This window comes from Propithecus coquereli, unplaced genomic scaffold (assembly GCF_000956105.1).
Source record: "Propithecus coquereli isolate 6110/MARCELLA unplaced genomic scaffold, Pcoq_1.0 Scaffold1, whole genome shotgun sequence".
NCBI classification, from domain to species: Eukaryota; Metazoa; Chordata; class Mammalia; order Primates; family Indriidae; genus Propithecus; species Propithecus coquereli.
In genome coordinates this window covers 6,668,385-6,695,094 of record NW_012133857.1, presented here as the reverse complement: position 1 = coordinate 6,695,094, position 26,710 = coordinate 6,668,385, and the positions used below count along the sequence as shown (strand labels likewise).

General features: G+C 43.8%; 2 protein-coding genes across 3 annotated transcripts in view; one reads left to right on the top strand and one right to left on the bottom strand.

Moving 5' to 3' along the window:
* Positions 1-26,365, bottom strand: part of KRBOX1 (KRAB box domain containing 1) — an 89,418-nt gene extending 63,053 nt beyond the window's left edge. The window contains exons 1-5 of the mRNA XM_012658173.1: positions 26,187-26,365; positions 25,620-25,912; positions 3,872-3,954; positions 1,081-1,207; positions 453-498 (exon numbers count right to left, since the gene is read on the bottom strand). Coding sequence (XP_012513627.1) covers positions 453-498; positions 1,081-1,207; positions 3,872-3,954; positions 25,620-25,912; positions 26,187-26,365 — 728 coding nt within the window. The remainder of the gene's footprint in view (positions 1-452; positions 499-1,080; positions 1,208-3,871; positions 3,955-25,619; positions 25,913-26,186) is intronic.
* On the top strand, positions 9,471-15,557 carry ZNF662 (zinc finger protein 662). Of its 2 annotated transcripts, XM_012649494.1 has the most exons (4): positions 9,471-9,592; positions 10,220-10,336; positions 12,427-12,528; positions 13,516-15,557. In XM_012649494.1, exons 1-4 carry the CDS (start codon positions 9,559-9,561, stop codon positions 14,514-14,516), a joined length of 1,254 nt encoding a protein of 417 aa, XP_012504948.1. In that variant the 5' UTR covers positions 9,471-9,558; the 3' UTR covers positions 14,517-15,557. The 2 variants fall into 2 exon arrangements, with proteins under 2 accessions (XP_012504948.1, XP_012505004.1); XM_012649550.1 differs by lacking the exon at positions 12,427-12,528 and having other exon boundaries at positions 10,223-10,336.
* Positions 26,366-26,710: the final 345 nt, after the last annotated feature.

Genomic DNA, 26,710 nt, shown 5'->3' with positions numbered 1-26,710 from the left:
AGGTTGTTGCCTAAAACTGAGATGTGGGAGGGGGGATGGAGACTGACTGCTGATGGATATCGGTTTCTTTTGGGGATAACAAAAACATCTAAAAGTAGATCGTGGTGATGCTTGCACAACTCCGTGAATATTCTAAATACCACCACACTGTATACTTCGTACGGGTAAGCTGTATGGTCTATGAATTATATCTCCATAAAGCTGCTTAAAAAAGACTTGAGAGCCTGCTTTGTACATCAAAATGAGGAATTTTAATGAACTGAAAAACATTAAATCAATAGAAATTGAATAGTCTACACAAAAAGATAATGTGCATTTGACAGCATTTAAGGTGGCTCTTAAATCCACTCCTTACTTGGAAAACTGATATTTAAAGGTCAAGCATTAAGCCTTTGTTCTGTCTTCCCAGCATTGATGATTTGGAGGAATTTTTAATTTTCATTGCACAGGACATTATTTTAGCCAAATAAGTAAATCTTCTTAGTTTTGAGATGTTTTCTAAAGGAGAAGAAAATCATAATAACTGTAAGCTATCTTGAAATATTTCAATATAAAAATTTAATATATTAAGTCTCATAAAAAGCAAAAATAAATCTTTCCATTTGTTCTACTGGTTAGTGGGCAAGAATATTGCACTGAGTTTATCAATCTTGTAAAACTGGGGGAACTGGAAAAAAACTGATCACACATAACCAGTAAAGTATTTAGAAAAAATTTTCTACATATCCCCAAGGGTTAAAAGCATCCCAGGGTGTGAAATACTGAAGCAGGGTGTTGGGCACTACAGTTTAAAGGGATGGAAAGCAAGGAATAACAGACTAGTCAGGAAAGACTGTACTCAAGGATCCCAATGTACTCCACAATGCTGGGCACAGAGAACACACGCCTTTCACTTAGATGAAATGAAGGCAAAGGGAAGAGATAAAGCTGGAGAAGACTCCCTGACCCCCGCCCCCCACCTGCTTAATTCACTTGGGAGCCCTGCTCTCTGACATTGCCATTTGGGGTCAGCTAATAATTATAAGAGGGCCATTTAACTTCTGAGGGCCCGGGCAGAACCCAGCAGCACAGAGGCCTTACCTAGGAGTGCCACAGCCTCAGAGTTCTCCAGCATCACATCGCTGTACAAGGCCCTCTGAGCAGGCATCAGGCTGGTCCATTCCTTCTCAGTGAAGTACATGGCCACGTCCTCAAAAGTCACTGATTCCTGAAACGACAAGTTCCTGCTCTCACAGACCTTAGGACTTTGGTGATGGTCAAAACTGTCAATGAGAGGCCTGGGAAAGGCACTTACAATGATATATATTCAGTACTGGGTCCTTTATGTGCCTGAGGGGCTTTTCTGTGAAATTTAGAAGGTGTAGAAGAAGAGGATGCAGAATTAAAGGTAACCAGTCAGAATTTAGCATATTTTCCCAGTTAAAACCAAGTACATCTCCACTATGAGCCTCTAAACATGTGACCACAAAGACACTGAACCTGCTGTATAGGTGGGCTTAGGCCTGAGCATACAAGACACATATGGAAGGAAACTGACCCCCGAACACGGGTTTGCACCTTAGCTCTAAGCCCATCCCCACTTTGTATATATCCCAGTGATTGCTTGGGTCACTCATATTACCGTCACTTCCCAACTCTGTTTTCATCTCAGTCCTTCTTTCATGCTTGTCTCCTTGCCCACTACCCCAAGCACAAAGCTCTCAGATCTGTCAATGAACTCCCACTCCCACCCCACCTTCGTGCGCAAGTAGTGAGGTTAGAGGGACGCAGGAAAATACTACGTACCTGGGAAAGCCTAAGTTTAGAACAACTTGGTACAGAGACTCAAGACAGGCCTAAAAAAGGGCGACCATGGACAATTTTGAATCTCTGGAGTTTAGCTCCGTATTTCAGAAACAGAGCTCTGGAGAAAATGGTCTTAACCTGGAGTATGTAACTAAGGCAACCTATGAGCCAGGTACCAAAGAAAGTTTTGTCAATTATCTTTTTGATATACTTTAAAACTACCTTGGAGGAAAGCCCTCCATGTTATATTATTTCACAAAAATATTTTACTCCCCTGCACAGTGAGTGTCAAGGGATATTGGTTCAAAGACAGAAAATTAGACCAATGGAACTGAATAGGGAGTTTAAAAACAGGCACAGACATATATAGTCACCAAATTTATGACTGTCTTTTACCAACTAGTGTCTTTTACCCACTAGTGCAAGTCAGTGGGTAAAAGACAGACTTTTCAATAAAGGGTCCCAAATCAAACGGATAACTGTATTGGCGTGGGGTGGGGTAGGGGGAGAACTTTGATCCGTATCTCGCACCCTTAATTTGAGATGAATCATAGACCTAAGTAGAAAGCTAAAACAAAAAATATTCAAAGAATATCTTCATGACCTTTGAATAAGAAAACAAATCCATATACTGGACTTCCTTAAAAACAAGAAAATCTGTTTATCAAAGGACAGCATTAAGAGAGTGAAAAGGCTGTCCTCTCCATTTACTTCGGAAAAAAGAAAGAGTGAAAAAGCAAGCCGTTGACTATAATACAGATGTTTGACAAAGGACTTACATCTATGATAAAGAACCACTACCACTTGAGGGGGCGGGAATAAAGGCACACAGACTAGGAAAAATGTCTGAACGGGGACTTCACATGAAAGGATATCCACATAGCCAACGAACATGAAATGGCGGTCAGCATCACTGCTTACTGGAGAGGAGGAAATTTTTAAAACCCCAATGACATACTATGAACAAATGACAAATGTTGGTAAGGACGTAGAGTAACTAAGTACATAGTGCTGGTAGAGTACAAATTCGAAGAACCATTTTGGAAAATGGTTGGGCAGCATCGACTAAAACTAACCCGATGTATACCTTACGATCTAGCAATTTCACTCCCAGAGATATACTCAAGAAAATGAGTGGCCGGGCGCGGTGGCTCACGCCTGTAATCCTAGCTCTCTGGGAGGCTGAGGCGGGCGGATTGTTTGAGCTCAGGAGTTCGAGACCAGCCTGAGCAAGAGCGAGACCCCGTGTCTACTATAAATTAGAAAGAAATTAATTGGACAACTAAAAATATATAGAAAAAATTAGCCGGGCATGGTGGCGCATGCCTGTAGTCCCAGCTACTCGGGAGGCTGAGGCAGGAGGATCGCTTGAGCCCAGGAGTTGGAGGTTGCTGTGAGCTAGGATGACGCCACGGCACTCTAGCCCGGGCAACAGAGTGAGACTCTGTCTCAAAAAAAAGGAAATGAGTGCCTATGTCCACCCAAAGATAAGAATGTTCACTGCATTCTTATTCACTGTACCCCCAAACAGGAAACAACCAGAAGTTCATCTACAGTAGAATAAATAAAAAAAATATGGTATGACCATATAATGGAAAACTATTCCAGCAATGAAAAAGAACAAACTACTGCTACGTGCAACATGAGTGAAGTTCACAGACGTAATACTGAGCAAAATAAGATAGATACAAAGGAGTACATGTTAAAGGATTCCGTTTATATGACATTCAAGAACAAAACTAATCTGTGGTGATAGAAGTTAGAACAGCGGTTAACTCTGGGGTGGTGCGCTGCTTGGGAGGGGTCGTGAAGAGACCTTTTGTTGTGCTAATCTACGTCTTGATATGAACGATGGTCATACAGGCGTATACGTTTCTAAAAAGTGAGCAATACAGTTAGGGTCTGTGTATAAGTTAAACCTAAATGAGGAATTTACACATATATACATGCATACATAAAAGTTTGTTTTATATGTTTATGTACATGCATATATGTGTGTGTGTATATACATATACACACCTTTGTATAAAATATATATGCATAAACACACGTGTATATGTACAGGGGAACAGGAAACTCAGCTCACCTGGGGCCTGGTTGCTACGGATTCAGCTGCCATCATCCGGCCTCTTTTATTCCCGTCTTTGGTAAACGTAAAAGTTTCAGGAGCTGAAGGTAAAGAAGGGAAATGCAAATCAAAACCACGATGAGATATCACTTATCTCCAGTGAGAATGGCCTTTATCAAAAAGTCCCAAAACAATAAATGTTGGCGTGGATGCGGAGAGACGGGAACACTCCTACACTGCTGGTGGGACTGCAAACTAGTACAACCTCTGTGGAAAGCAATATGGAGATACCTCAAAGAGCTATAGGTAGAACCACCATTTGATCCAGCAATCCCATTACTGGGCACCTACCCACAAGAACAAAAGACATTCTATAAAAAAAGACATCTGCACTCGAATGTTTATAGCGGCACAATTCACAATTGCAAAGATGTGGAAATAACCCAAGTGCCCATCAATACATGTGTGGATTAATAAATTGTGGTATATGTATACCATGGAGTACTATTCAGCCACAAAAAACAATGGTGATACAGCATCTCTTATATTATCCCAGATAGAACTGGAGCCCATTCTACTAAGTGAAGGATCCCAAGAATGGAAAAATAAGCACCACATGTACTCACCATCAAATTGGTTTTAACTGATCAACACCTAAGTGCACATACAGCAGTAACATTCATCGGGTGTCAGGCAGATGGGAGCGGGGAGGAGGGGATGGGTATATACACACACAATGAGTGCGATGTGCACTGTCTGGGGAATGGACACGATTGAAGCTCTGACTCGGGTGGGGCAAGGGCAATATATGTAACCTGAACATCTGTACCCCCATAATATGCTGAAATACAAAAAAAAAAAAAAAAAGAAATATTAGTGACAGTAACCCTATTGACAGTAACTCCATAATTCATACACCCAACCTCTGGCCCAACCCGATTTGAAGGCTATGTAAACTATGCTTCATTAGTTATTGCTTGTTATCGGGGACAATTCTTGTCTCACAGAGGCGAGACGGCAGGCATACGGGGGAATGAAGAAAGGAAGCAGAAATCACCCAAGGAATGTGTGATGAGAAAATTGACTGAGAAAACTGTAATTTTCAGTAATCCAGAGAAAACATAATAAGAAAGAAGGATAAAAAGGAAACTAGGGTAGACAGTGGACAGAATGTTATGGGCTGAAAAGAAAGCTGTAATTCCAAACAGTTAAGATCCCCAGAATCCACACAGAAACGATAGGAATGAGTTGTGTACAAGAAATCCATCAAACGTTGTCAGATCTCAGCATCTGTTTTTCCTCCTATGCTTCTTAATATTAGGACGGTTTCCATGACTGAAGAAACAAAAGTCAAACAATTTGAAAATAGTCTGTCAGGAATATTTTGAAGACTCCCTACTACCATTTTCCCCCTAAATACAACCTATTCATTTAATTTTATCACAGTCTTGGACGGGGGGGTGGTGAGAAGAAAAACACTACCATATTAAAGCAATCCGTCAACCTCATGACATGTCCCAAATACTCCAAGTTCCAAATATTATAGTATGGGGAAGCACAGCAATTTCATTTCTAGACTAGCTCCAACTCCCATTCTGGGTCAGTTAATTAGTTCATCATTAGGAAGTAAGCCGTCTGCCGTTCAAAAGAGTGAATCATCAATATTCATGCACTAAAGACAACACCTAAAATACAAATAGCAGCCATCAGTTAGATCAGAGATACTTAACAAGCATATAAACAAACACATAAAAGTGCACGTACTCACAGACCTTAAAAACAACTTCCATTTCAACTTCCTATCTGTAGTTTGCCCTAAGTCTCAGGGTACTACAACAGCATCAGACAAAAAACTTCAGAGTCGGTGCTGCTCCTCCCTCCACTGACCCTTTGTAGTGAATCCAGAAAGCCATTCAGGAAGGTAGGGGAAACTGAAGCTGTCAGGGAAACAGCTGTTAGGAGAGGCTAGAAAACACACCTTGGAAGTTACAAGGAGTACAGTAAGGAGAAAGAGTAGTTATAAGCATAAACAGTAGTACTTTAAAAGAAAACACAAGGTAAACCTACACAAGTAATGCCACTGAACTCATGAATGGTTTCTGTCCAAGGGTAACAAAAGCAGTGATTCACGCTGAGTAAACAGGTAACCCCTGCAGTTGTGTACTCCAATTCTCTACAGTCATGATACTGTCACCGTATCTGTAATAAATGTCCCTCACAGGGGATACTTCATAGGATTAACGTATCAAGCAAAAGGACTTAAGCCAAAAGGTCTGATCGTACGGTGGACAATCTGTGAATGGCAAATCCTCTGAAGTAGAACTGCAGCAGAGGCCACCATACAAAACACAAAACTCCCCCTCTTACTTTCCTGTGGGGAAAACCACATGGAGTTGAAACATAAACAACAAGCCGGGGTGGAGAGCAAATCACAACCCAACACACTTCACTAACAGCAGGGACCAAATGTTCAATCTGACTGATTATGAACTCTGACAATTAGGTTAGGACAACTGAGTAAAAGTTAAGAGAGTGTAATCAGAAGAGTATAATGAAAGATGTGAAGAAAACTAGGTCAAGAAATCTTTCCATATCTCCAACACTGTACATAGGAAACTATGTTAAACTCTGGACACATATTAGGTGCCTGACGGATACGGCTCATGAAACTTTAGATTTAACATTCATATGAGCCGTCCAAATCCCAGGGCTCCACGTTCTCCAGTATGTGAGCTAAGCAGGCTCTATCTTGAGGGCGACGGAGGAGAAACATTCCAGCATCTTCAAAATTTTGGCTGGTCTACGACAATAATCAAGCTTCCAGATTGGGTGTACACCATGCCAGGTGAATAAAGTGATCACAGACCAACTGCCTGAAGCCCAGTGAAAAGGGAAAAACTGTACACAAGCCAAGGGGTAGGGCTGGCCCTTCCTCGAGCAGGACAAAGACGAGGGTCACAGCAACCAACGGGCATGTTCTGTTGCCAGTGTCCTGCAGCGTGGACAGTTAAAACTTTTCGAGGGCCTCGATGTTAACACTTGCATCTGTGTCACTAACAGAATCTTAATAGGCCCCGCGCGGGCCGCCCAGGGTACCGGGAAACGAGGCGGCGGGAGCCTACCGCCAACCACCTAAGCCAGCCGCGCCCGGAGGTCTGGAAGAGCACCCCAGTAGCCACGGTGGCCGCGCCCGCCTCCCTTAGGGCCCGTCCCGTCCTTCTCAGGTCAAGCCAGACCCGCTTACCGTGGGCTCCCGGCGGCCTCCGCAGCTTTTCGGCAAGCAGAGGTTGCCGGCACTACACACCGCTCCTCACACACCCAACCCTCACGCGTTGAAAATGGCGGTGGCGGAAGTACAATGGTAGCACGGGAATCACGTTATCACGCTGACTGGCCAACCGTACGCGCCCTGCGATTCTCTCTAGGAATCTTGGAGGACCCCTCAATCTTGGTTGTTCCCTCCTTCTAGTTCCCGCGAGACAAAAGCCTGAGTGGAAAAGAGAGGGCCGAGGAGTTAGGTGCCTCCCTTCTTCCCAGAGCCTTATTCTGAGTTGAGGCGCCTTGCTCATGACATTGCAACATCACGCCACCTATGAATACTGGCTTTCGATGACTTTGTATCAAAGTTTGTGACAGTAACTGCAAATGCAAGGCTTACCCAAAACGTGCAGGAAAATGTGAATGGTAGTACGTTTTCTGGTCTTGTTAAAGTTGCCATTTGGAATATTATAGCATAATCAGTGAATCACACACTGTACAACCAGGACTTCTCTGCAGTAATCACTGCATTCCTGGAATGGGATAACTTTCAATGTTGCTCACACGCTTCCCTTCCATACCTTACCGCCAGCACAGAGGGTAAGCAATGGGCCCATGGGCAGAATGAGAAGAGCAGTTCAATTCCCCCAAGAAATACCCATCCCTCATCCGGCAGAGCTTAAGGCCGTCCCAGGACAGCGTGGCCTCACTGTATTAATCAGAGGTAAGAGAGGATATCTACCAGAAAAGTGTGTTGAAAGCCCTCAGAGGAGATAGTGGTGGCCATCCCCAGAGAACTTCCTGACATATTGCACCAAAGCCTGTGGAAGTGGGTAGAGCGACTAGCCTGATGCCAACAGTGAGGAGTGAAGAAGATAAAGGACATTTGCTGCCACTTCCGTCGTCCTTGCATGCTGTAGACCACAGGCAGTATTGCGGTAGGAGCACAAATGAGCAAGAGCTGACACAGGGACCCCTCACGTCTCAGAGACACAGTGCCTACCTAAGACTAAAGCTGAATCACAACAGAAAATGTTATCCCGCTCACCATCATCAGAATATCAAATGTTGAGTAACAAATAATAGCAATCTACTGCTAGAGGAAAGATAATGACATGGGGAGAGACCTTCTCTGAGGCACAGGAATAAAGGGAAGGCCTAAAGGTGAGCGTGGTGCAAACACAGAAAATCCCTGTTAGCCAACCAGTCCACACACTAAACACAAGGTAATACTAGAAGAACCGGAAGCCTGTGGGTAAGCACAGCAACAGAAACCTAAACACAGCTCAACTCCTGATTAGATTGACTCAACTCTCCATGATAAAGATCTCCCAAAAGAAAAAAATATGCCCATTTCATTTTTGCCTCAGTCTCTATTGTACTACACAAGATTTTGGGCTTTCAACAACAAAAAAAAAGATTACAAGGCATACAAAAAAGAGGCAAGAAAAAATAAATGATGTTGTGTTGACGATGGCTGGGAATCATAGGAGGAGTTGATGGCTGTAGGTTAGCACTGTGTGTGTTTCTTAAGGAAGAGGGTGCGTGAAAAAGGAAAGAAGACTCAGGAGCCGAGACTCCTAGAAATAGGGAAAAAGGGGACATCGAAGTTGGAATGTGGAGAAGAAAGGGAGGTGGGATGTTTTAGAGCGTGTTGAGGGTGGAGGAGTGTAGGGAGTAGAGTCACAGTTAGGATCTGTCCTGTCGGGTAGTCTCAGTGGTAACCGGAGTGTTCCGAGGAGCCCTTAGCTGCCTCTTTGGCTGGTGGCAGTGACTGGGAGGGAGAGAAGAGGAAGAGTCAGTGTGGCGTGATAGGCAGAGCCAGAGCCGTAAGCAGGCCTGGGTTCTGTCTCAGCTCTGGGACTCTGGGGGAAGTTAATCTCCCTGAGCCTTGACTTCGCCTTCTCTAAAATGGATCTAACACCCTCCTTGTAGGCTATGAGACATAAAGTAATATATATATAAAGTGCTTGGCACAGGCTCAAAAAATGATAGCTGTTATCAAGGGCGATAGACCTCTGAAGGAGGACACATTGTAGAGAAAGTCCTGGACCTAGAGCACAGATGGTGGTTTTGGGTATAGGGACGAACAGCAAAAACTTTTGCAGAGACTCATGAAAAAGATGAGAGGATGTTTGCTGAAATAAAGATGAAGAGACATGAGAAAATTGATGGCTGATCCCTTGTACGTTTGCAAGTAGGGGGCAAAAATGTGCCAATAGAGTTCCCTTAGACATTGAGAATGCAGAATCCCAACAGGCATCCTGCCAGTACTTCTGGGTGCCCTGTCTAGCACTCAGCCCAGGCCTGGGTCCTGGGATTGTCCTGGGGCATATAAACACGTGTTGTTTCAGGAGTCAGTGACCTTCGAGGATGTGGCCGTGTACTTCTCTGAGAACGAATGGATCGGCCTGGGCCCTGCTCAGAGGGCCCTGTACAGGGACGTGATGCTGGAGAATTATGGGGCTGTGGCTTCCCTGGGTAAGGGTCTCTCTCTTTGGGCTCTGGCTCTGCCCTTCTCAAAGGCTCAGGAGTCTTTGATAATCCTCAGCTCAGTGGCAGCTTCCGGCTCTTGGATTGTTAATGACCCAACCTCAGCAGTTGCTAGAAGTCGGAAGTCCTGGTATCAGTTTGGGCCTCACAGGAAGTCCCTTGCCCCAGGGCGAGAGCTGCCCAAACCCTCACCCCTGTGCTGTGCGTATAGGGGGAAAGAGCAGATCCACGGTGCCCCAGTGAGCCTTCAGTTCCCCACCCCCCTCAGTTTGGGAGATCCAGCCTAATACCAAGCATCCACAGGCAGATGTCTGAACTTGAGGGCTGAAAGAAGGAGAGGACAAGAAAGCATTGAGGACTCAGTTCCTCAATGAATGAATCATCTGTTCGCTGACTCACACTGTTATTGAGTAACTTTTTCAACTTCCTGACTTTTGTAAGTCTCCTGGCCCCTCTCCCTGGTGTCTCCTTCCTTCCCCCTGGACTTCCTTTTCTTCTTCTCACCAGCGATTCTCTATTTCCCCTCCTGCCCCTGAAGACACAGGCCTGGGAGGAGCCCTGGGATTGTTTTGTGTCACCCCACTCACCTGCCTGTCCCATTTCCTTCTCCTCAAGCAGCATTTCCATTTCCCAAACCGGCTCTGATTTCCCAGCTGGAGCGAGGGGAAGCACCCTGGTGCTCAGCCCCTCAGGGAGCTCTGGATGGAGAGAGCCCCAGGGGCATCTCCTCAGGTGAGTGAGGACACCTGTGCCAGTCATCTGGCCAGTTCCTTTGTCTTGATCTTTGGAATGTCATAGATATGTGTTCTCTTAACGTCGTACTGTGGACACTAGTGGGATTCCCTGTTTTCGCTGTATTCCCATAGTTTTCCATGCGCTTGAGTCCTGGTTGTGTTTTCCTTGGCTCCTCTGTGTGCCGTCTTCTTTCACCTGTTTTGCCTCTTCCCTATCTCTGCTGCTCTTATCGTGGCCACCATTTATCTTTGCTCCCTGATTTTCCTGTTTACTCTCTGATACGGGGTTCCCTTTCTGCTTTCCCGGCCTGCTTATAGTCTTCCATCTTGGGATGTAATGGCCATATTTATCATTAGAAATCAAGAAATCTCAATAACCCCCAGCCAGATAGTCCCTATTACTCAGGAATTGCTGATGGGGAAAGCCCGGGGATAACTTTAAGGCCAACAGAGGGCTTTCTTCCTCTTAGTTTCCTAGTGAGAACTGTATCTCTCTGTTGCCTCTCTGGCCCCATTCCATCTTCCTTGCACAGTCTCCTGTGAACACGGTGAGACTTGAGCTGTGCCATAATCTCCCCATTCTCACAGTTCCTTGCTATGTCTGGCAGTCTTTTTATATTAGGATATTCTTGATTGCAAGTATTAAAACCCAGTTCAAACTGGCTTAAACAATAAAGAGGAATTTATTGTTTCATGTACCTGGGTAGTCTGTAAGTAGAGTGGGCTGCAAGTATAGTTTGATCAGATTTCAGTTTATGCTCTGTCTCCCTGTATGTTGGCTTTGTCCACAGTCTGGCTCCTTTTGTGGTTGTAAGGTGATTTGTATTATTAGTCGTAACCAGGACTCTGCTTCTGCCTACCTAGGGAAAGGAACAGGGCAGGTCTTCCTTAGGCTTTAACCATTATGAATCGAAGTCCCAAGTATTGCTCTATTGGACCACCTTAAGTCATATGCCAGCTTTAAGTCAGTCACTGTGGCCAGGGAAATACTACTGTACACTGATTGACTTCATCTGAATTGCTGATCCCTGGATCAACTTCCTATGTAAAGAGTAGGATGGGATTAACCTGCTTGGCCTAGACTTGCCAGCACCCGCCCTATGGAATGGGAATTGGGATAAGCCCTGCTTCACCCTCCATGAAGTTCCCACGGTGGGGAGGGGTAGAATGGAGGTAGGAGACAACCACAGTGTCCTCTGCATTCTCTCAGGATCTCAGTGCTTCCTCTCCTCACGACCCAAGGGAATTTCCCATCTTTGCTTTGCTTTTGGCAAAAAACCAACAGCTAAGTTATTCCTTGAACAAAATTATTAACTCCCTGACCGGCAACAGACTTCCATGGCGCAGTCCTGTCCCTACTCAAAGTCTCCTTTTGTCTTAGAGAAGATAATACTCAGGAGACACACAGTCGCTGGCTTTGGCAACATAAAAGGTTGTCATTTGAAGGCGCAGAATTGATCTGTTTCTTAGGATGTTTTGGATGGGAGTTACAGAGAGACAGATCATAGTTAAGCCTGAAATAAAGTTTATTAGAGTGGATGTTAGTGGATAGAGGTGTCTATTACAGGGTAAAAAGAAATTTCTGGAAATGGCTGAGTGAGGCTGTGAGGGCATTTCTTATGGATGCCATAGAGTGACCTATCACTGATTCTTTGTGGAATGACAGGCGATAAATAGATGGATAGAAAGGATGACAGCTAAGAGGTTATGGTTTCCCAGAACAGCCTGCCTAGACAGGAAGACCTCAGGAATAGCTCTTTGCAATTTCATCCTATCCTGATTCTTTTCTGTCTGAATTTGCTTTCACCTTCTGTTATAGGTACGGAGGAGGCTTTAGTCTTTCCTATTCTTCTTGACATTTTAAAATGAATGGTATTTTTTGTATCTTTGGGAACTGATGGAATCACAGCTTCCCTGTACCAGTATTTCTATCCTTCATATTCTTATCCCCTCAAACTTCCGGTTATCTGTGTTGCCAATCTTTTCACCCACCTTCATTCTCCCACTATCACTTCCACCTCTGCTCCTTTCCTAGTGGGCCTCACTCCTCGGATTGAGTGAGCCTTCTCTGTATCTTGACCCCGGCAGGGTTTCCGTTTCTAACGCTTGCTGGGATCTTCCATCTCGAGCAGGCAGAAGAGCTGTTGAACCTGAAACTGCAAGGAGAGCGTCCAAGCCTACTTTGTACAGGTAAGTGAGAGGGAAATGAGCATTTTCCTCCCAGTACACATTTTGCTGTCTTTCCTTTATAAAATGTTAAAAAGCATTTTGCCATTCATGTTCTAAACAAATGAACCTCCCAAACCCCCAGATCAACCCATTAATCAAGAGAAAACTCAAACTCTTAAGCTTTCAGCTTCATTAGGACAAGCTCAATGAATTAAATTAGGTTGGGTCTTGGGCCTTAGGCTTAAACTGAACAAATGACCTAGCCATTTCGCTGCTATGGTCAACCAATATTTTTAAGGTAGAGGCTGTATTTTACTTATTGTGTTCGTTGCTAGGGATCGGAAGTCAAGTAATTTATGGCCCCTATCCTGGAAAGGCTCACAGTCTAGTGGGACATTATACATAAATGTATAATTACAGAAAAATGATGATGCAGTAACACAAGTAAGACACTAAAGGAACAAAGAGAAGGGAGTCCTTTTCCCAACTTTGCCTGAAGTACTTGGAGGAAGGACTTTTTATGGTGGACCAGGTGGTTAGATTGAATGAGAATATTACATGTCCTTTTAGTGTTGAAAAGTATGAGGAAGGTCCTTGCTGCTGTCTCCAGTGTGTGACAAGCTCAGTTTCCCCAGGTATAACACAGATGAGTCCTTATTTCTAAACAGGACCTCTTCCCTGACCCCTGGCCTGTTCTTTTCATATTATAAACTGGACTCAGCCACCTAAAAGGAATTCCGGCTTGTCTGCCTTAGCCTCGGTTCAACTTTTTTCTGAGAGCCTGCCCTCTGGTCTGGTACTGGGACTCACAGCCCTCAGGAATTCTGTCTAGTTTCTGCTTTTTGCTTGTGGTTTCCTTTTGTGTATTATCCCTGTTTTTGCCATTTTCAGCTAGAACAGGACCACTGAGACACAGGGGTGGTACTTGGAGAGAAATGGACATAGTAATACTCCAGTTCCTCTGGCGTGGGTAATGATGAGATCTGAAGCTCTGATTTCTTCTTTCAGAGGGTGTGTGGAAGAGTGAGAAAGAAGATTATATTCTGAAGGAGGAAATTTTTGAGGAAGCACAGAACCTCATGGTGCTATCAAGTGGACCCCGGTGGTGTGGCTCCCGGGCCTTGTGGCTTAGGAAAACCTGTGAAGAGGAGAAAAGTAGTTTAGGAAGATGGCCTGGCTACCCCAGTGAGAGAAGTATGGAGAATACTACAAATGATATTATAGAAGTGATTGTCAAGGATGAGATGATCTCAGTAGAAGAGAGTTCGGAGAATACCGATAGCAATAAGCACCTTGGTATACATCAGAAAATTCTAAGTGAGCAGGTATTCTATATATGTGAAGAATGCGGCAAATGTTTTGATCAAAATGATGACTTTGATCAACACCAGAAAACTCATAGTGGGGAGAAGGTCTATGGATGTAAGGAATGTGGGAAGGCTTTTAGTTTTAGATCACATTGCATTGCACATCAGAGAATCCACCATGGGGTGAAACCCTATGAATGTCAAGAATGTGCCAAAGCCTTCGTTTGGAAGTCAAACCTGATTCGTCACCAGCGAGTACATACTGGAGAGGAACCCTTTGAATGTAAGGAATGTGGGAAGGGCTTTAGTCAGAACACAAGCCTTACACAACATCAGCGAATCCACACAGGGGAGAAACCATACACATGCAAGGAATGTGGGAAAAGCTTTACTCGAAACCCAGCCCTTCTTCGGCATCAAAGAATCCACACTGGAGAGAAGCCTTATGAATGTAAGGACTGTGGAAAAGGCTTCATGTGGAACTCAGATCTTGCTCAGCACCAGAGGGTCCACACTGGGGAGAAGCCTCATGAATGTTCTGACTGTGGGAAAAACTTCATTTGCAAGGCACACCTTATTCGACATCAAAGAATCCATACTGGGGAAAGACCTTATAAATGTAATGACTGTGGGAAGGCCTTCGGTCAGAATTCTGTCTTGATTAAGCACCAGAGGCGTCATGCCAGAGAGAAACCCTATTAAGTGCCAGACCACTCACCTTGAACATTAGGGAGTACATAATGGTGGTACTTGTTTATAATTCTTATGCTACTGGAGCCCCACAGACAAAATGAGATGACCTTCCGCCATTTGCTATAACCCTACTAGCCAGCATTATCTTGCCCTTTCTCCTGAACAGATACCATGTGCTGTAGCCAGACTAGTTCCCCTGTCCCACTGAGTTTATACTAGGCACCATTTAGTTGAGCACCTACTCTATGTCAGGTACTGTGCTAACCACTTTACATACATTCTTTAATTTTCATAACAGTCCTATTAAGGACTCATTTTACAAATGAGAAACTGAGGTTGAAAGAGATTCTAAAACCCATTCGATGTTGCTCATCTAGTAAGTTATTGAGATTGGAGCTAGGCCTGACTGCAGTCTACAGTTCTTTATTTAATTGTACGTATTTATGCCTCTCCCCATTTTTATTTGCTTAAGTTTTCCTGGGCTTTTAGTTTCTCTTCATCATCTAAGACCCAGCTCCTTCAGCTAAGCAGACCTCTTTTCCTCTTCTACTTGTAGTCAGTACCATGCAAATTAGTGTTTAATTATGTGCTGACTTATATTTTTCTACTAGTCTTATGTCTCTTAGTCTTAATGCCAGCTAAATGGCTCTTTGAGGACCAACACTGCATTTCTTTTATGTTTTTCATATTTTGAAACTTACTTAGTTTTTGACTAGATATAACGTGCTCATGGTAAAAAAAGAAAATGGAAATAATTCAAAATGGTATTCAGTGAAAAGTAAATTTCCTCGTCATTCTTGTCTCCCAAATGTCCCAGTTCTCTCCCCAGGCAATCACTGTTACTGGTTATGTATTTTTCTAGAGGTGTTCTTTCTCTATACACAAATATTTATTGCTACTGCTTTCTATAAATCTACCTCACTGAAAACCTGATTTGATCTAGGTCACATTGCAGTTACATTGCCAACTCTAGGACCTTCCCTTCCTTAGAAGTTGTGGGCCTCCTCAAGGTGAGAAGGGAACTTAGGGAAAGCAGCAGAGAGTAGTCCATGTTGTGTGATCTTGGGAGACCCAGTTGCTCTTGTGTTATGACACAGCACTCTGGGATTGGGAAAATATGTACCCAGTGAGAGGTTTTTGGTTTTTTTTTTTTTTTTAATAAAAATTTGTATAGCTACAGCCCCTCATTGTACCTAAAGCTTCTCTGAATCTATCCCCAACTCACCATCTTAGTAGCCTATATCCCAAATTAAGTTGTGAAGCCATCACTAACAGAGGGAGAACAGGTCACTTTCTGGTTATGGTCAGTGCTCTGTTAGGTAGCCGCATCCAGTCAGTAGTAGAAAAATTGCCACATGATCCACTATCTTGGCATTGGAGTCACAAATGCCTTGGTCCAGCATCAAAGATAAAACAAATGCTGGGAACACGTAGCTCCTACACAGGAAAGTAAGGAATTCAAAAATTAGCTAACTCTGCATGAATCAGGAGTCTGTAAGACAATATTTTTAAAAGAGGATGCAAGCCATTAATGCTATTATAATTATGAAGACAGGATATTAGTGAGTGGTACTAACCATCTTAAAAGTTTAGAGGACCAGAGGCTCTATTTAGGGGAGAAGAAAGCTGACCAAAACAGATCTGAAACATCCATTCCAGACACTTTACCTTTAGGACTGTTTTTTTCAGATAGTGCAGTTTGCTTCACTTTATATCCCACTTTAAAGCTCCCAGCCAATTAAGGTAACATCTAATAAGCAGTAAGAAGTTTGTTGTGTACCATATGGAACCAGGAAATTGAAATTACTTATGTGAACAGGTGTTGGGGAAGTTTTTTATTAAGCAAATGTTAGTGAGCAACTACTCATATGCAAAGCACTATGCCACATGCTGGGTAAACAATAAGTTAGATCTGGTCCTTGTCTTCCTGGAACGTTTAGCCTAATGAGAAAAACTGACCAAAAATATTAAGTAAACAAAAATTTAAAAAATTGCCATGAAGGGAATGAACAAGGTTCCAAGAAAAAGAATGATGGGGAAGGGGCCCACTTTATATAGATGGCCTATTCTAAGAGGAAACGTTAAAGCTAAGACTTGAAGGATGAGAAAGAGCCACTTGTATCAGGAATGGGAAGAGCAGTAGGCAGAGGAAACAGCTGTGCAGACACCCTGATGTTTGAAGGATCATCAAGAAGCCAGAAGGGTTTGGCTACAGTATGATGCTCCAGGGTGGTGTGTGCAGAACACGTTGGGTTTGAAGAGATAGGTGGGCCAGATCATTCCCTCCTAAGTAAAAAGAAGGCATGGAAGGGTATCCAAAGGACGAGTGACATGTTCAAGTCACACTTTAAGATGGTCACTCTAACTGCTAGGTAGAAAATGGTTTATAAAGGGACAAGTGTGAAAGGAGAGATCATGCTGGAGACTGTGACAGCAGTCCAGGTTGGAGACGATGGTGGCCTGGAGAGGCTGGTGGAAATGCAGATGGAGAGAAGTAGATGATATTAAGATATGTTATGGAAATAAAATCTGTGACCTGCTAGACAATCGGATATAAGAAATAACTGACAGGAATTGGAGATGGCTTTCTGATTTCTGGCTTGAGCAGCTGAGTGAACAGTGGTGCCAATGACTGGAATAGATAAGACTAGAAGGGGACTAGGCTTGGGAGGGGAGAAATCTAGAACTCCTATTTGGCTTAACGCATTTGAGATCTGTGTGAGGTGTGCTAGTGGGAATTTCAAGTTGCCAGTTGTATATTATGGGCTGGAGCTCTGGTTAGCTATGACTGGAGCTGTGCATTTGGAAGTTATTAAGTGAGAAGAGTACATTTAAATCCATGTAAAGAAATAAATGAAATCCCCTAGAGAGTGGGCATGAATAAAGTCCTCTGCAGCTGCACTGTCCAACAGAGTAGCCACTAGCCAATGTGGCTATTTAAATTAAATGAAGAATTTAGTTTCTTAGTCACACTGGCCACATTCTGAATACACAATACTCATTAAACACTTACTCTCCATTTCCCCCAACTCCCGGCTTCTGGCAACTGCCATTCTGCCTCTGTCACTATGAATTTGATTACTCTAGGAAATTCATGAGAAGAATCTTACAATACTTGTCCTTTGTGACTGGTTTGTTTCATGTAGCATATCTTTAAGCTTCACCCATGTTGTAGCAAGTGTCAAAATTTCCTTTATTTTTAAGGCCAACTAATATTCCATTGTATGTATATACCACATTTTATCCACTCATCTGTCAATGGCCACTTGGGTTGTTTCCGCCTTTTGGCTATTGTGAATAATGCTGCTATGAAAGGGACCAGATACCTCTAGCATCACTTCTTTTGGGCATATACCCAGAAGAAGATCATGTGGTAATTCTGTGTTTAAGTTTTTGAGAAATCACCATATTGTTTTCCACAGAGGCTGTATTTTTCTTTGCCACCAGCAACACGCAAGGGTTCCAATTTCTTCACATCTTCACCATCACTTGTGTTTTTTTTAAATAATCCTCCTAATGGGTGTAAAGAGCTATGTATTTATCTTTCAAATCATATAGAAAATTAAATATCACTACAAATAAAAATTATAATCATACTTGCATTTATTATTGCCCTTGTACTTACCTTTCTCAGTGATCTTTATTTCTTCATACAGCTTTGAGTTACTATCTAGTTTCCTTGTTTTAATCTGAAGGACTCTCTTTAGAATTTCTTGTATAGCAGGTGTCTTAGCCCATTTAGCGCTGTTGTAACAGAATATGACAGACTGGGTAATTTGCAGTAAACAGAAATATATTTGGCTAATGGTTCTGGAGGCTGAGAAGTGTAAGACTGAGGGGATGCATCTTGTGAGGGCCTTCTTGCCGCATCGCAACACAGTGGAAGGCAGTGCATGGCAAGACAGGGCAAGAAAGGCCTGAACTCACTTTTTTTTTGAGACAGGGTCTCCCTCTGTCACTGAGGCTGGAGTGCAGTGGCATGATCATAGCTCACTGTAACCTCAAACTCCTGGGTTCAAGTGATCCTCCTGCCTCAGCCTCTGAAGAAGCAGGGACTATAGGTGTGCACCACACCAAGCTATTTTTTTTTTTTTTTTTTTTAGAGATGGGGTCACAGTGAACCTGGGTGCTCAAGTTGATCTGAAACTCCTGAACTCAAGCAATCCTCCAACCTCGGTCTCCCAAAGTGCTGGGATTCCAGGAGTGAGCCATCATGCCCGCTGTGAACTCACTTTTATAACAAACCCACTCTTGCAATAATAAACCCACTCCTGTGATAACATTAATCCATTAATCACTTCTTAAAGGTCTCACTTCTCAACACGGTTGCACTGAGGATTAAGTTTCCAACACATTTAGGGACACATTCAACTATAGCATCAGGTCTAGTGGTAACAAACTCTCTCAGTTTTCATCGTTCATTTCTGAAGGACAGTTTTGCCAGATACATAATTCTCAATTGACAGGTTTGGGGTTTTGTTTTTTGTTTTCCTTCCTCTCGGCACTTTGTATATATCAGCGCACTGCCTTGGGCCTCCGTGGTTTCTGGAGAAATCAGTTGATAATCTTACTGAGGATCCCTTGCATGTGACAAGGCATTTCTCTCTTGCTCCTTTCAAGCTTCCCTCCTTGTCTTTGACTTTTGACAGCTTGATTATAATGTGTTTCAGCTTGGGTCTCTTTGACTTTATCTTACTTGGAGTTTGCTAAGCATCTGGAATTTGTACATCCATATCTTTCATTGAATTTGGGAAGTTTTCAGACATTATTTCTTCAACTAGTCTTTCTGCCCCTTTCTCTCTTTCCTTCTGGGATTCACATTATGCATATGTTGGTCTGTTTGATGGTATTCCACAGGTCCCTTAGACTCTGTTCACTTTTCTCCATTCTTTATTCTTTCTGTTCATTCAATAGTTTCTATTGTCCTATCTTTAAGTTTTCTGATTCTTTTTCTGCTTGCCTAAATCTATTTTTAACCCCTTCTAGTGTATTTTTCCCTTTAGTCACTGTACTTTTCAGCTCCAGAATTTCTTTTTGGTTCCTTTTTATAATTTGTCTCTTTATTGATACTCTGATTTTGTTCACACATTGTTTTTGTCTTTGCCCATGTCTTCCTTTAGCTCTCTGGGCATCTTTAAGACAGCTGTTCTAAAGTCTTTGTCTATTAAGTCCAGTGTTTGAGCTATCTGAAATATATTTGTTGTTGTCTTATATAGTTCCTTTGAATGAGCCATACTTTCCTGTTTCTTCATATGCCTTATGATTTTTGGTAGAAACTGGACATTCGAATCTTATGTTGTGATAAATATAGAAATCATATTCTCCCCCTCCATCCAGAATTTGATTTTTTATTGTTCAGGGTGTCTCTGTGCTGGAGATCAACCTGAAGTAAAGGGTTAAGGTCTTCTCAGGTCTTTTCTGGGTCTGTGTCTTTCCCTGGGTATGCATGGTAGCTTTCTAAATTTTCCCATATATGAAGTTGTTTTTTTAGTGTAAATATGCAGGTTTTTTTAAATGTAAAAACAAACAAAAAAGCCAAAGGTGCAACTCCTTTAAATGTCCTGGAGACTGCTTCAGCCAATGGTGATGAAACAATGACAGCCAGCCTCTCTGACTACACCTCTTTGATTAGAAACAACTACCAGCATTTACAACATAGAACTCCCCAATATTTGGAGGAAAAGGTCCTTATTTCCCACTCTGGCTGCAGCAAGCCATGCCAGAAACATGCCATAGCTACACGTCATGGGAATGGGGAATGGATAGTCACTACCACGCTAAAGGCTGAATTGACCAATATTAGCCACAATTTACCAGCCAAGCTTTCCTCTGGAAGCTGCCGCATTCAGATAGAATCCAGAATTCCAAAATCATCACTTCAGACAGTTCTGCTGGTACAATTGTTGTCTATGTGGAGATATGGATTCCTGGTGCTTCTGGCTCCACCAGCTTCTCTGACATCACCATGGGACCTGCCTTCCAACATACTCCTAAAATTATTTTGCCCAGACACTGTGTCTTCATCCTCAGCCCCACTTAAAATGCACTTATCTATTTCCCAGAATCTTTCCCCTTTTATTTTTGGGGAAGCAAAGCTCAGCCCCTTTTGTTCATACTGTTATCTTTCTTTATGTGTCCCACTATTCATTAAGAATTCTATTTTTTCCTAAACTCAAATATAACATATTGCTGCTAGATTGACATTGCTAAAGCTTTCACTCCCCTGCTCAAAAATTTTCAGTAGTTCCCCATTGCCTGTCAAATGATATCTATTCCTCAGGTGAACTTAAGACACCAAGAATCGTCACCAAGCCATTTTTCCAGCTGTTTTGCCAGATCCTCCTGCACAGCAGTCACATGGATGATAGCTACAGACAGGAAAGTGACGTCAAACACGGGCAAAGGATATAAATCCAATCTCTGTATGGAGAGGCAAACTTCTGTGGCCTTCAAATTCCCCATGAAGGTGTATTACTGCTGAAGATACTGCCAGATTGCAGTGGAAGTCCAACCAAATGTTTCACAAAGTTCTCCTTGTCTTTGGCTGGGGGTGGGATTTACACTCCCCTGGGATTCCAAGCTGCTCTAGAGACCATAGCAGCAAGGCCGCCTTCTTTACAATTGTAAATAGAGTAGTCCTCTCTTATCTGTGGTTTTGCTTTCCATGGTTTCCATTACCCATGGTCAACTGCAGTTCACCCCCATAATGCCTAAAATATCAAATGAAAATTCCAGAAAGAAACAATTCATAAGTTTTAAATTGCACACCATTCTGAGTAGGGTTCTGAAATCTCACACTGCTCTGCTCCATCCCACCCAGGACAGGAATCATCCCTTTGCATAGCATACATCTACACTGTCTATGCTACCTGCCCATTAGTCACCTAGCAGCCATCTCAGTTATCAGATTGATGGATCACAACAAGGGCAAGTACCGAACAATATTTTGAGAGAGAAACCACACTCACATAACATATTACAGTATACTTTTATAACTATGCTATTATTAATTATTGTTATCTCTTACTATACCTAATCGACAAATTAAACTTTATCATAGGTATGTATGTATAGGAAACAATACAGTGTAGATAGACTTTCATACAATCCTTTCTTCAGGCATCCACTGGGGGTCTTGGGATGTATCCCCTACAGGGGGACTACTGTAATTGCTAACAACTCCCTATGTTCTTGAGGGTTTGGTAAAAGAGTGAATTGAAGGTCAGTTTTCCAATAGCATGTCCACTGGAGTTCTAAGATTCAGGCCTGTTTGAGTTGTTCCCATATTGATACACCAGATGAGCCGGGCTCTTTTCTTCAAGCAACTCTTTAGATGCCTTTCTCATATTGTTCCATTTGCCTGCAATACCTTACCTTTCCACTTACAGCTAACCCTATATACCCTTACAGCCCAGCTGAAATGCCTCATTTTTGACGAATTCCCTCCTGTCCCTGATTCCCTTTCCCCCAAAGGATATGACACTACTCTGAGATTCCACTGGCATTTGGCTTGTATTGCTCTTACTAATGTGCATTTGAAAATGAGTGTGTATCTCATTTTCTCAATAGAATAGGAGCTCCTTGAAGAATGATATTTAAATCCATCTTTGTCTCCCCTATCGTGTCTAAGATAGCTCTTTCTGTATGGTGAGCCTGCAATAAATTATTTATTGATGTGGACTATGAAACTATACATGAAAACTTATTCCCCAGCCCTAAGTTCTCCCATTTTAGACTTCTCTATAACTACTTAGGAGTGAATCTTGCACAAACGGGCTGTACTCAATGTTTTGCTCTTGCACTTAATGTGTGCCCAAGAGAGTTTGTCTCATCTTTGAGCCCCAATATTTTCCTCTGTGAGATAAGAGTGAATGCTTTCAACAGTAGAGAATTATTCCTCCCTCAATAAATATTTATAGAGCACTTATTAAGTGCCAGATCTTGAGGGCACAGCAGTGAAGAAGATGCAGTCCTGGTTTTTAAAGCTGATTATGCACATCTCTTCCAACTCCTCCTTCAGTGACCTTATGTTGGTTCTTGAAATTGGCCAGGGGGTTATTTATTTACAACATGGAAACTGGCAAACCCTACAAATCTGTTTTTTTTTTTTCTCTCTCAGAGTTCCAATTTGCCAGCACACCCCTAAGGGAGATGGACTTCATACAGATTAAACAAAGACAAGAGATCATTTCACATAAAGACAAATTTTTTGAATAAACTAAAATAAGGTAATGCTACAAAGTAACTTAAAGGAGAGGCTACTTTACATAGAGTAGTCAGGGAGGGTCTTTCTGATAAGTTGAAATTTTAGCTGAGGCCTGAATAATTAAAAGAAACCAAGACAGGCAGGCAGTGGTGCATGCCTATGGCACCAGCTACTTGGGAGACTGAGGCAAGAGGATCACTTGAGGCCAGGAGTTTGGGCTACCTGGGCAACATAGTGAGACACTGTCTCAAAAACAAAACGACCTAAAGAATGAAATAAACCAGTCATGCAAAGAGATAGAGAAAGTACATTTTAGGCAAAAAGAACAAGACTTGAGGGCCCTGGGACGGGCATTATGACACAATGGGTGGACAAGATCTCCAGTTCTTTAATAAACAGACTGATTAGACTCTTGGCTGTGCCACTTGCCCGCAGCGCAACTCTGGACAAGTTACTAATCTCTTAAACTCTAAATTTTATCTTCTGTAAAATGATATTACTGTTTCTTAGGGTTGTGTGCATAAATCCTTAACATTTCAGGCCTGAGACTAAGAAAGGCCTGCTTGCAAGATAGGCCCTTAGCTGGTGTCTGGGAACTTTCCTTTCAGTGTATCCAGTCACCACTTAACCAACAAGAGTAGTTCATTATGCCTAGACTATTTATACAAATAATATGATTTATGCTGAAAATCTGTTTTCCTTCTGAAACTCTGGAATTTTTGTATGTGTGAAGTCGCCTATATTAAAACAATGAAAAGCTATAAGGTAAAAATGGTAATAAAAGTCTGATTTCTATAAAAGTATAGATACAGCCAGAAGTTAACCAGCCATGGTTTCCTAACTTTCTTACTGCTGTCACTACTTACAGCTTGACAGCGTGTATCCTCCCTGACAGGTGCAAGATTTGTGACTTCCCCAATTGCGTCTATAGATACCACTGCTATTGTAAGGCCTAGGAGTGGTCTTTGAGATATTTTTCAGACCCTGCATTTGGGGGGACCCATTGACGTCGACCAGACCTGTGGACAGATGTGAGAACGGATCCAACAAGCCTTGAGACCCCCTACTGGGAAATCTCTCAACTTAGAAGATTTCTGCTTCCCAACCCCATGAGTTCATCCCCAGCCAATCAGCAGACCCAACTCCCTCGCCCTTTGTTCACCAAACCACCTTTAAAAATCTTAGCCCCCAAATTCTCAAGGAGATGGGTTTGAAAAATTACTCCCATCTCCTCCCCTGGTGCCTTATGAAATAAAACTCTTTCTCCACAGCAACACCCGCTGTCTCAGTGTATTGGCCTTTCCTGGGCAGTGGAAACGGACTTAGTTGGGCTATAACATGTGCTAGGCAGAGGGTGTCTACATGACCAATCCCCCAATAAAATCCTTGGGCACTGACTCTCTAACGAGCTTCCCTGGTAGAAACATGGCACATGTTGCTGCATTTTCACTGCTAGGAGGAGTGAGCTCTGTGTGATCTCTCTCAGCAGGAAGCCTTAGGAATCCTGCACATAGATTCCTTCAGAATCCACCTGTGTCTTTTCCGCTTATGATCATGTCTCCTTACTACACAGCTGTAATAAATCTTAGTCATGACTACAGCTACGGGACTCAGACAACTATGGGACTCATAAGACTATGCTGAGTCCTACCTATATGAGTCTCATAGTTGTATGAGTCCTATGAGTCCTTCTAGGGAATCTCTCTGAATGTGAGGGTAGTCTTGGGGACCCCCTGACACAGGTTGATCTGAGGATTAAATGGCATAATACATATATTTAGTGTAATACTTGGCTCATGGTAAGTTCTCAAAATAAGAATGATGATGCTCTTGGTGGCAATGCGGATGATCAGCACAGAGCCATACACAGGATAGGAGCTCAGTGTCAATCGGTCCATCCTTTCCCTCCACCCTCTCCCACTATACGCCCTTGTGTCTCTCAGCCTCTTAGTGAATGCACAATGCAATACTTTTATAATAGCATTCCGCTGCTGGCAAGTACCTCCAATTCAGCGTCCCATTTAGACATATCAGAGCAGAGGCCCAGAGGAGTCAAAACAAAATGTTCTGGGTCATATCATGAGTTGGTGGCAGAGTTGAGACAAGAAGCCAGGTTTGCCCTCTTCATCCTACACTAGCTTTACTGTGACCTGGTATATGTGATGCAGACTAGGAGTAAGTTTCCTTAACCTTGAGCCAGGTTGTCAAGAACCCAGGCTGCCATGGAAAGATTTCCTTCTCCTCCTGGAAAAAAGAAGGAACCTGAAAGCTAGAAAGGGAAAGGAACTTTAAGTAAGCCCAGTCGGAAATTAAATGACTGTTATCTGATCTAAAGGCAGGGTGAGATAATTTCCCCCCTGCATCTCCATTTCAAAGGCACTGCTTAATCCTGGGGGTGAGGCAGTGGGCAGGAGGTAAGGCATAGTAGGTGAGCAGTCAACATCAGCCAGAGTTGCAGGAAAGGGCAAACAAGACACAGGGGAGAGCCAGTGCATCCAGAGTAGAGAACCCACAGCAGAGAGCCCCAAAGCAGGAATAACAGCAGGTAAATAGAATCCTCAGGTCGGTGCCAGTTGCTCAAAATCCTGGGCCCTATGTGGAATGGGAAGACATGAGACTGACGAGACCACAAAACCACTTGGGCCCAGTCCAGAAGAGAACACAACCCACGCCCCAGCCCACCACATAATGTGCGAATGGGGTGAGCAAGAAAGCGTCACCGCAGAAATGCTGCTGGACAACAGAAATGCTGCTCCTGCCGGGGTTATGAGATGCAGACTCCCCGAGATGTGGGCCGAAGTGGTGACTTCTCTCGGGGAGCCAGTACTGGAAACAGCGGCGGTGGGGGGGCAGGGGAGGAAGCAGTCACTTCCCCAAGACTCCCCCAGCCCGGCCCACTCCCTTACCGGTGGCTCCGCAGCCTGACACACACACAGCGCCTGGGCGCGAAGCTCCGTGCACCGACCGGAAGAGGTCGCCTCCGCGCTGACAATCTCCCCACCGAGGCTGCGGGGCCAGAAGTGTGTCACCCCTTTTCCGACCCTCCAGCCTGTTGGGCTCTAGCCTGCCCGGAGGCCGCCCCCGCGTGTCGTTGGTCCGTCCCGGCCTCCACGCCCAGCGGCCTCTGACAGGTCCCGGCCCAAAGGGCGAAGGCCGAGGCGTGCCGCGCGCTGCCGGGCTTGCTCTGGGTCGCTGGTCCCTGGCCAGCGAAGTGAGGGAGGGAAGTCACATGGGCCAACTTCCCAGGGGCAAGCCATTCTCCGCCCGAGGAAGAGCAGATATTCACTGCCTGTCCGGCTGGTGGCGCCGGTGGTCTGGACCCGGACACTGGAGTGGCTGCAAGGGCTGGCATGAGAGGAGTTGGGTGCCCAAAACTGCCCTGAGCCCGCCGGGTCTACAGCCCGCCAGAGACCCTCTTCTGCCTCCCCTGAGCGCCCCAGGCACGTTGGCCCAGGGGGAGTGTGCTCCCGAACCTTGGGACCACCTGCCGCAGCCCTTGGTCAGCACCCCTCTTCTTCCGCGCTAGCACCACCACCGTACACACAACACACATTGACTTGGTCTTGTCGTCCTGATCTGCGTGGCCTTCCAGACTCTGCACCTCCCTTCCAGCTCTGCTCTTCCTTGCAGCACTTACCACAGTTACAGCCATACCTCGAGGATATCGCTGGTTGCGGGGGGGGAAAGCTATAAGGTAAAAATGGTAATAAAAGTCTGATTTCTATAAAAGTATAGATACAGCCAGAAGTTAACCAGCCATGGTTTCCTAACTTTCTTACTGCTGTCACTACTTACAGCTTGACAGCGTGTATCCTCCCTGACAGGTGCAAGATTTGTGACTTCCCCAATTGCGTCTATAGATACCACTGCTATTGTAAGGCCTAGGAGTGGTCTTTGAGATATTTTTCAGACCCTGCATTTGGGGGGACCCATTGACGTCGACCAGACCTGTGGACAGATGTGAGAACGGATCCAACAAGCCTTGAGACCCCCTACT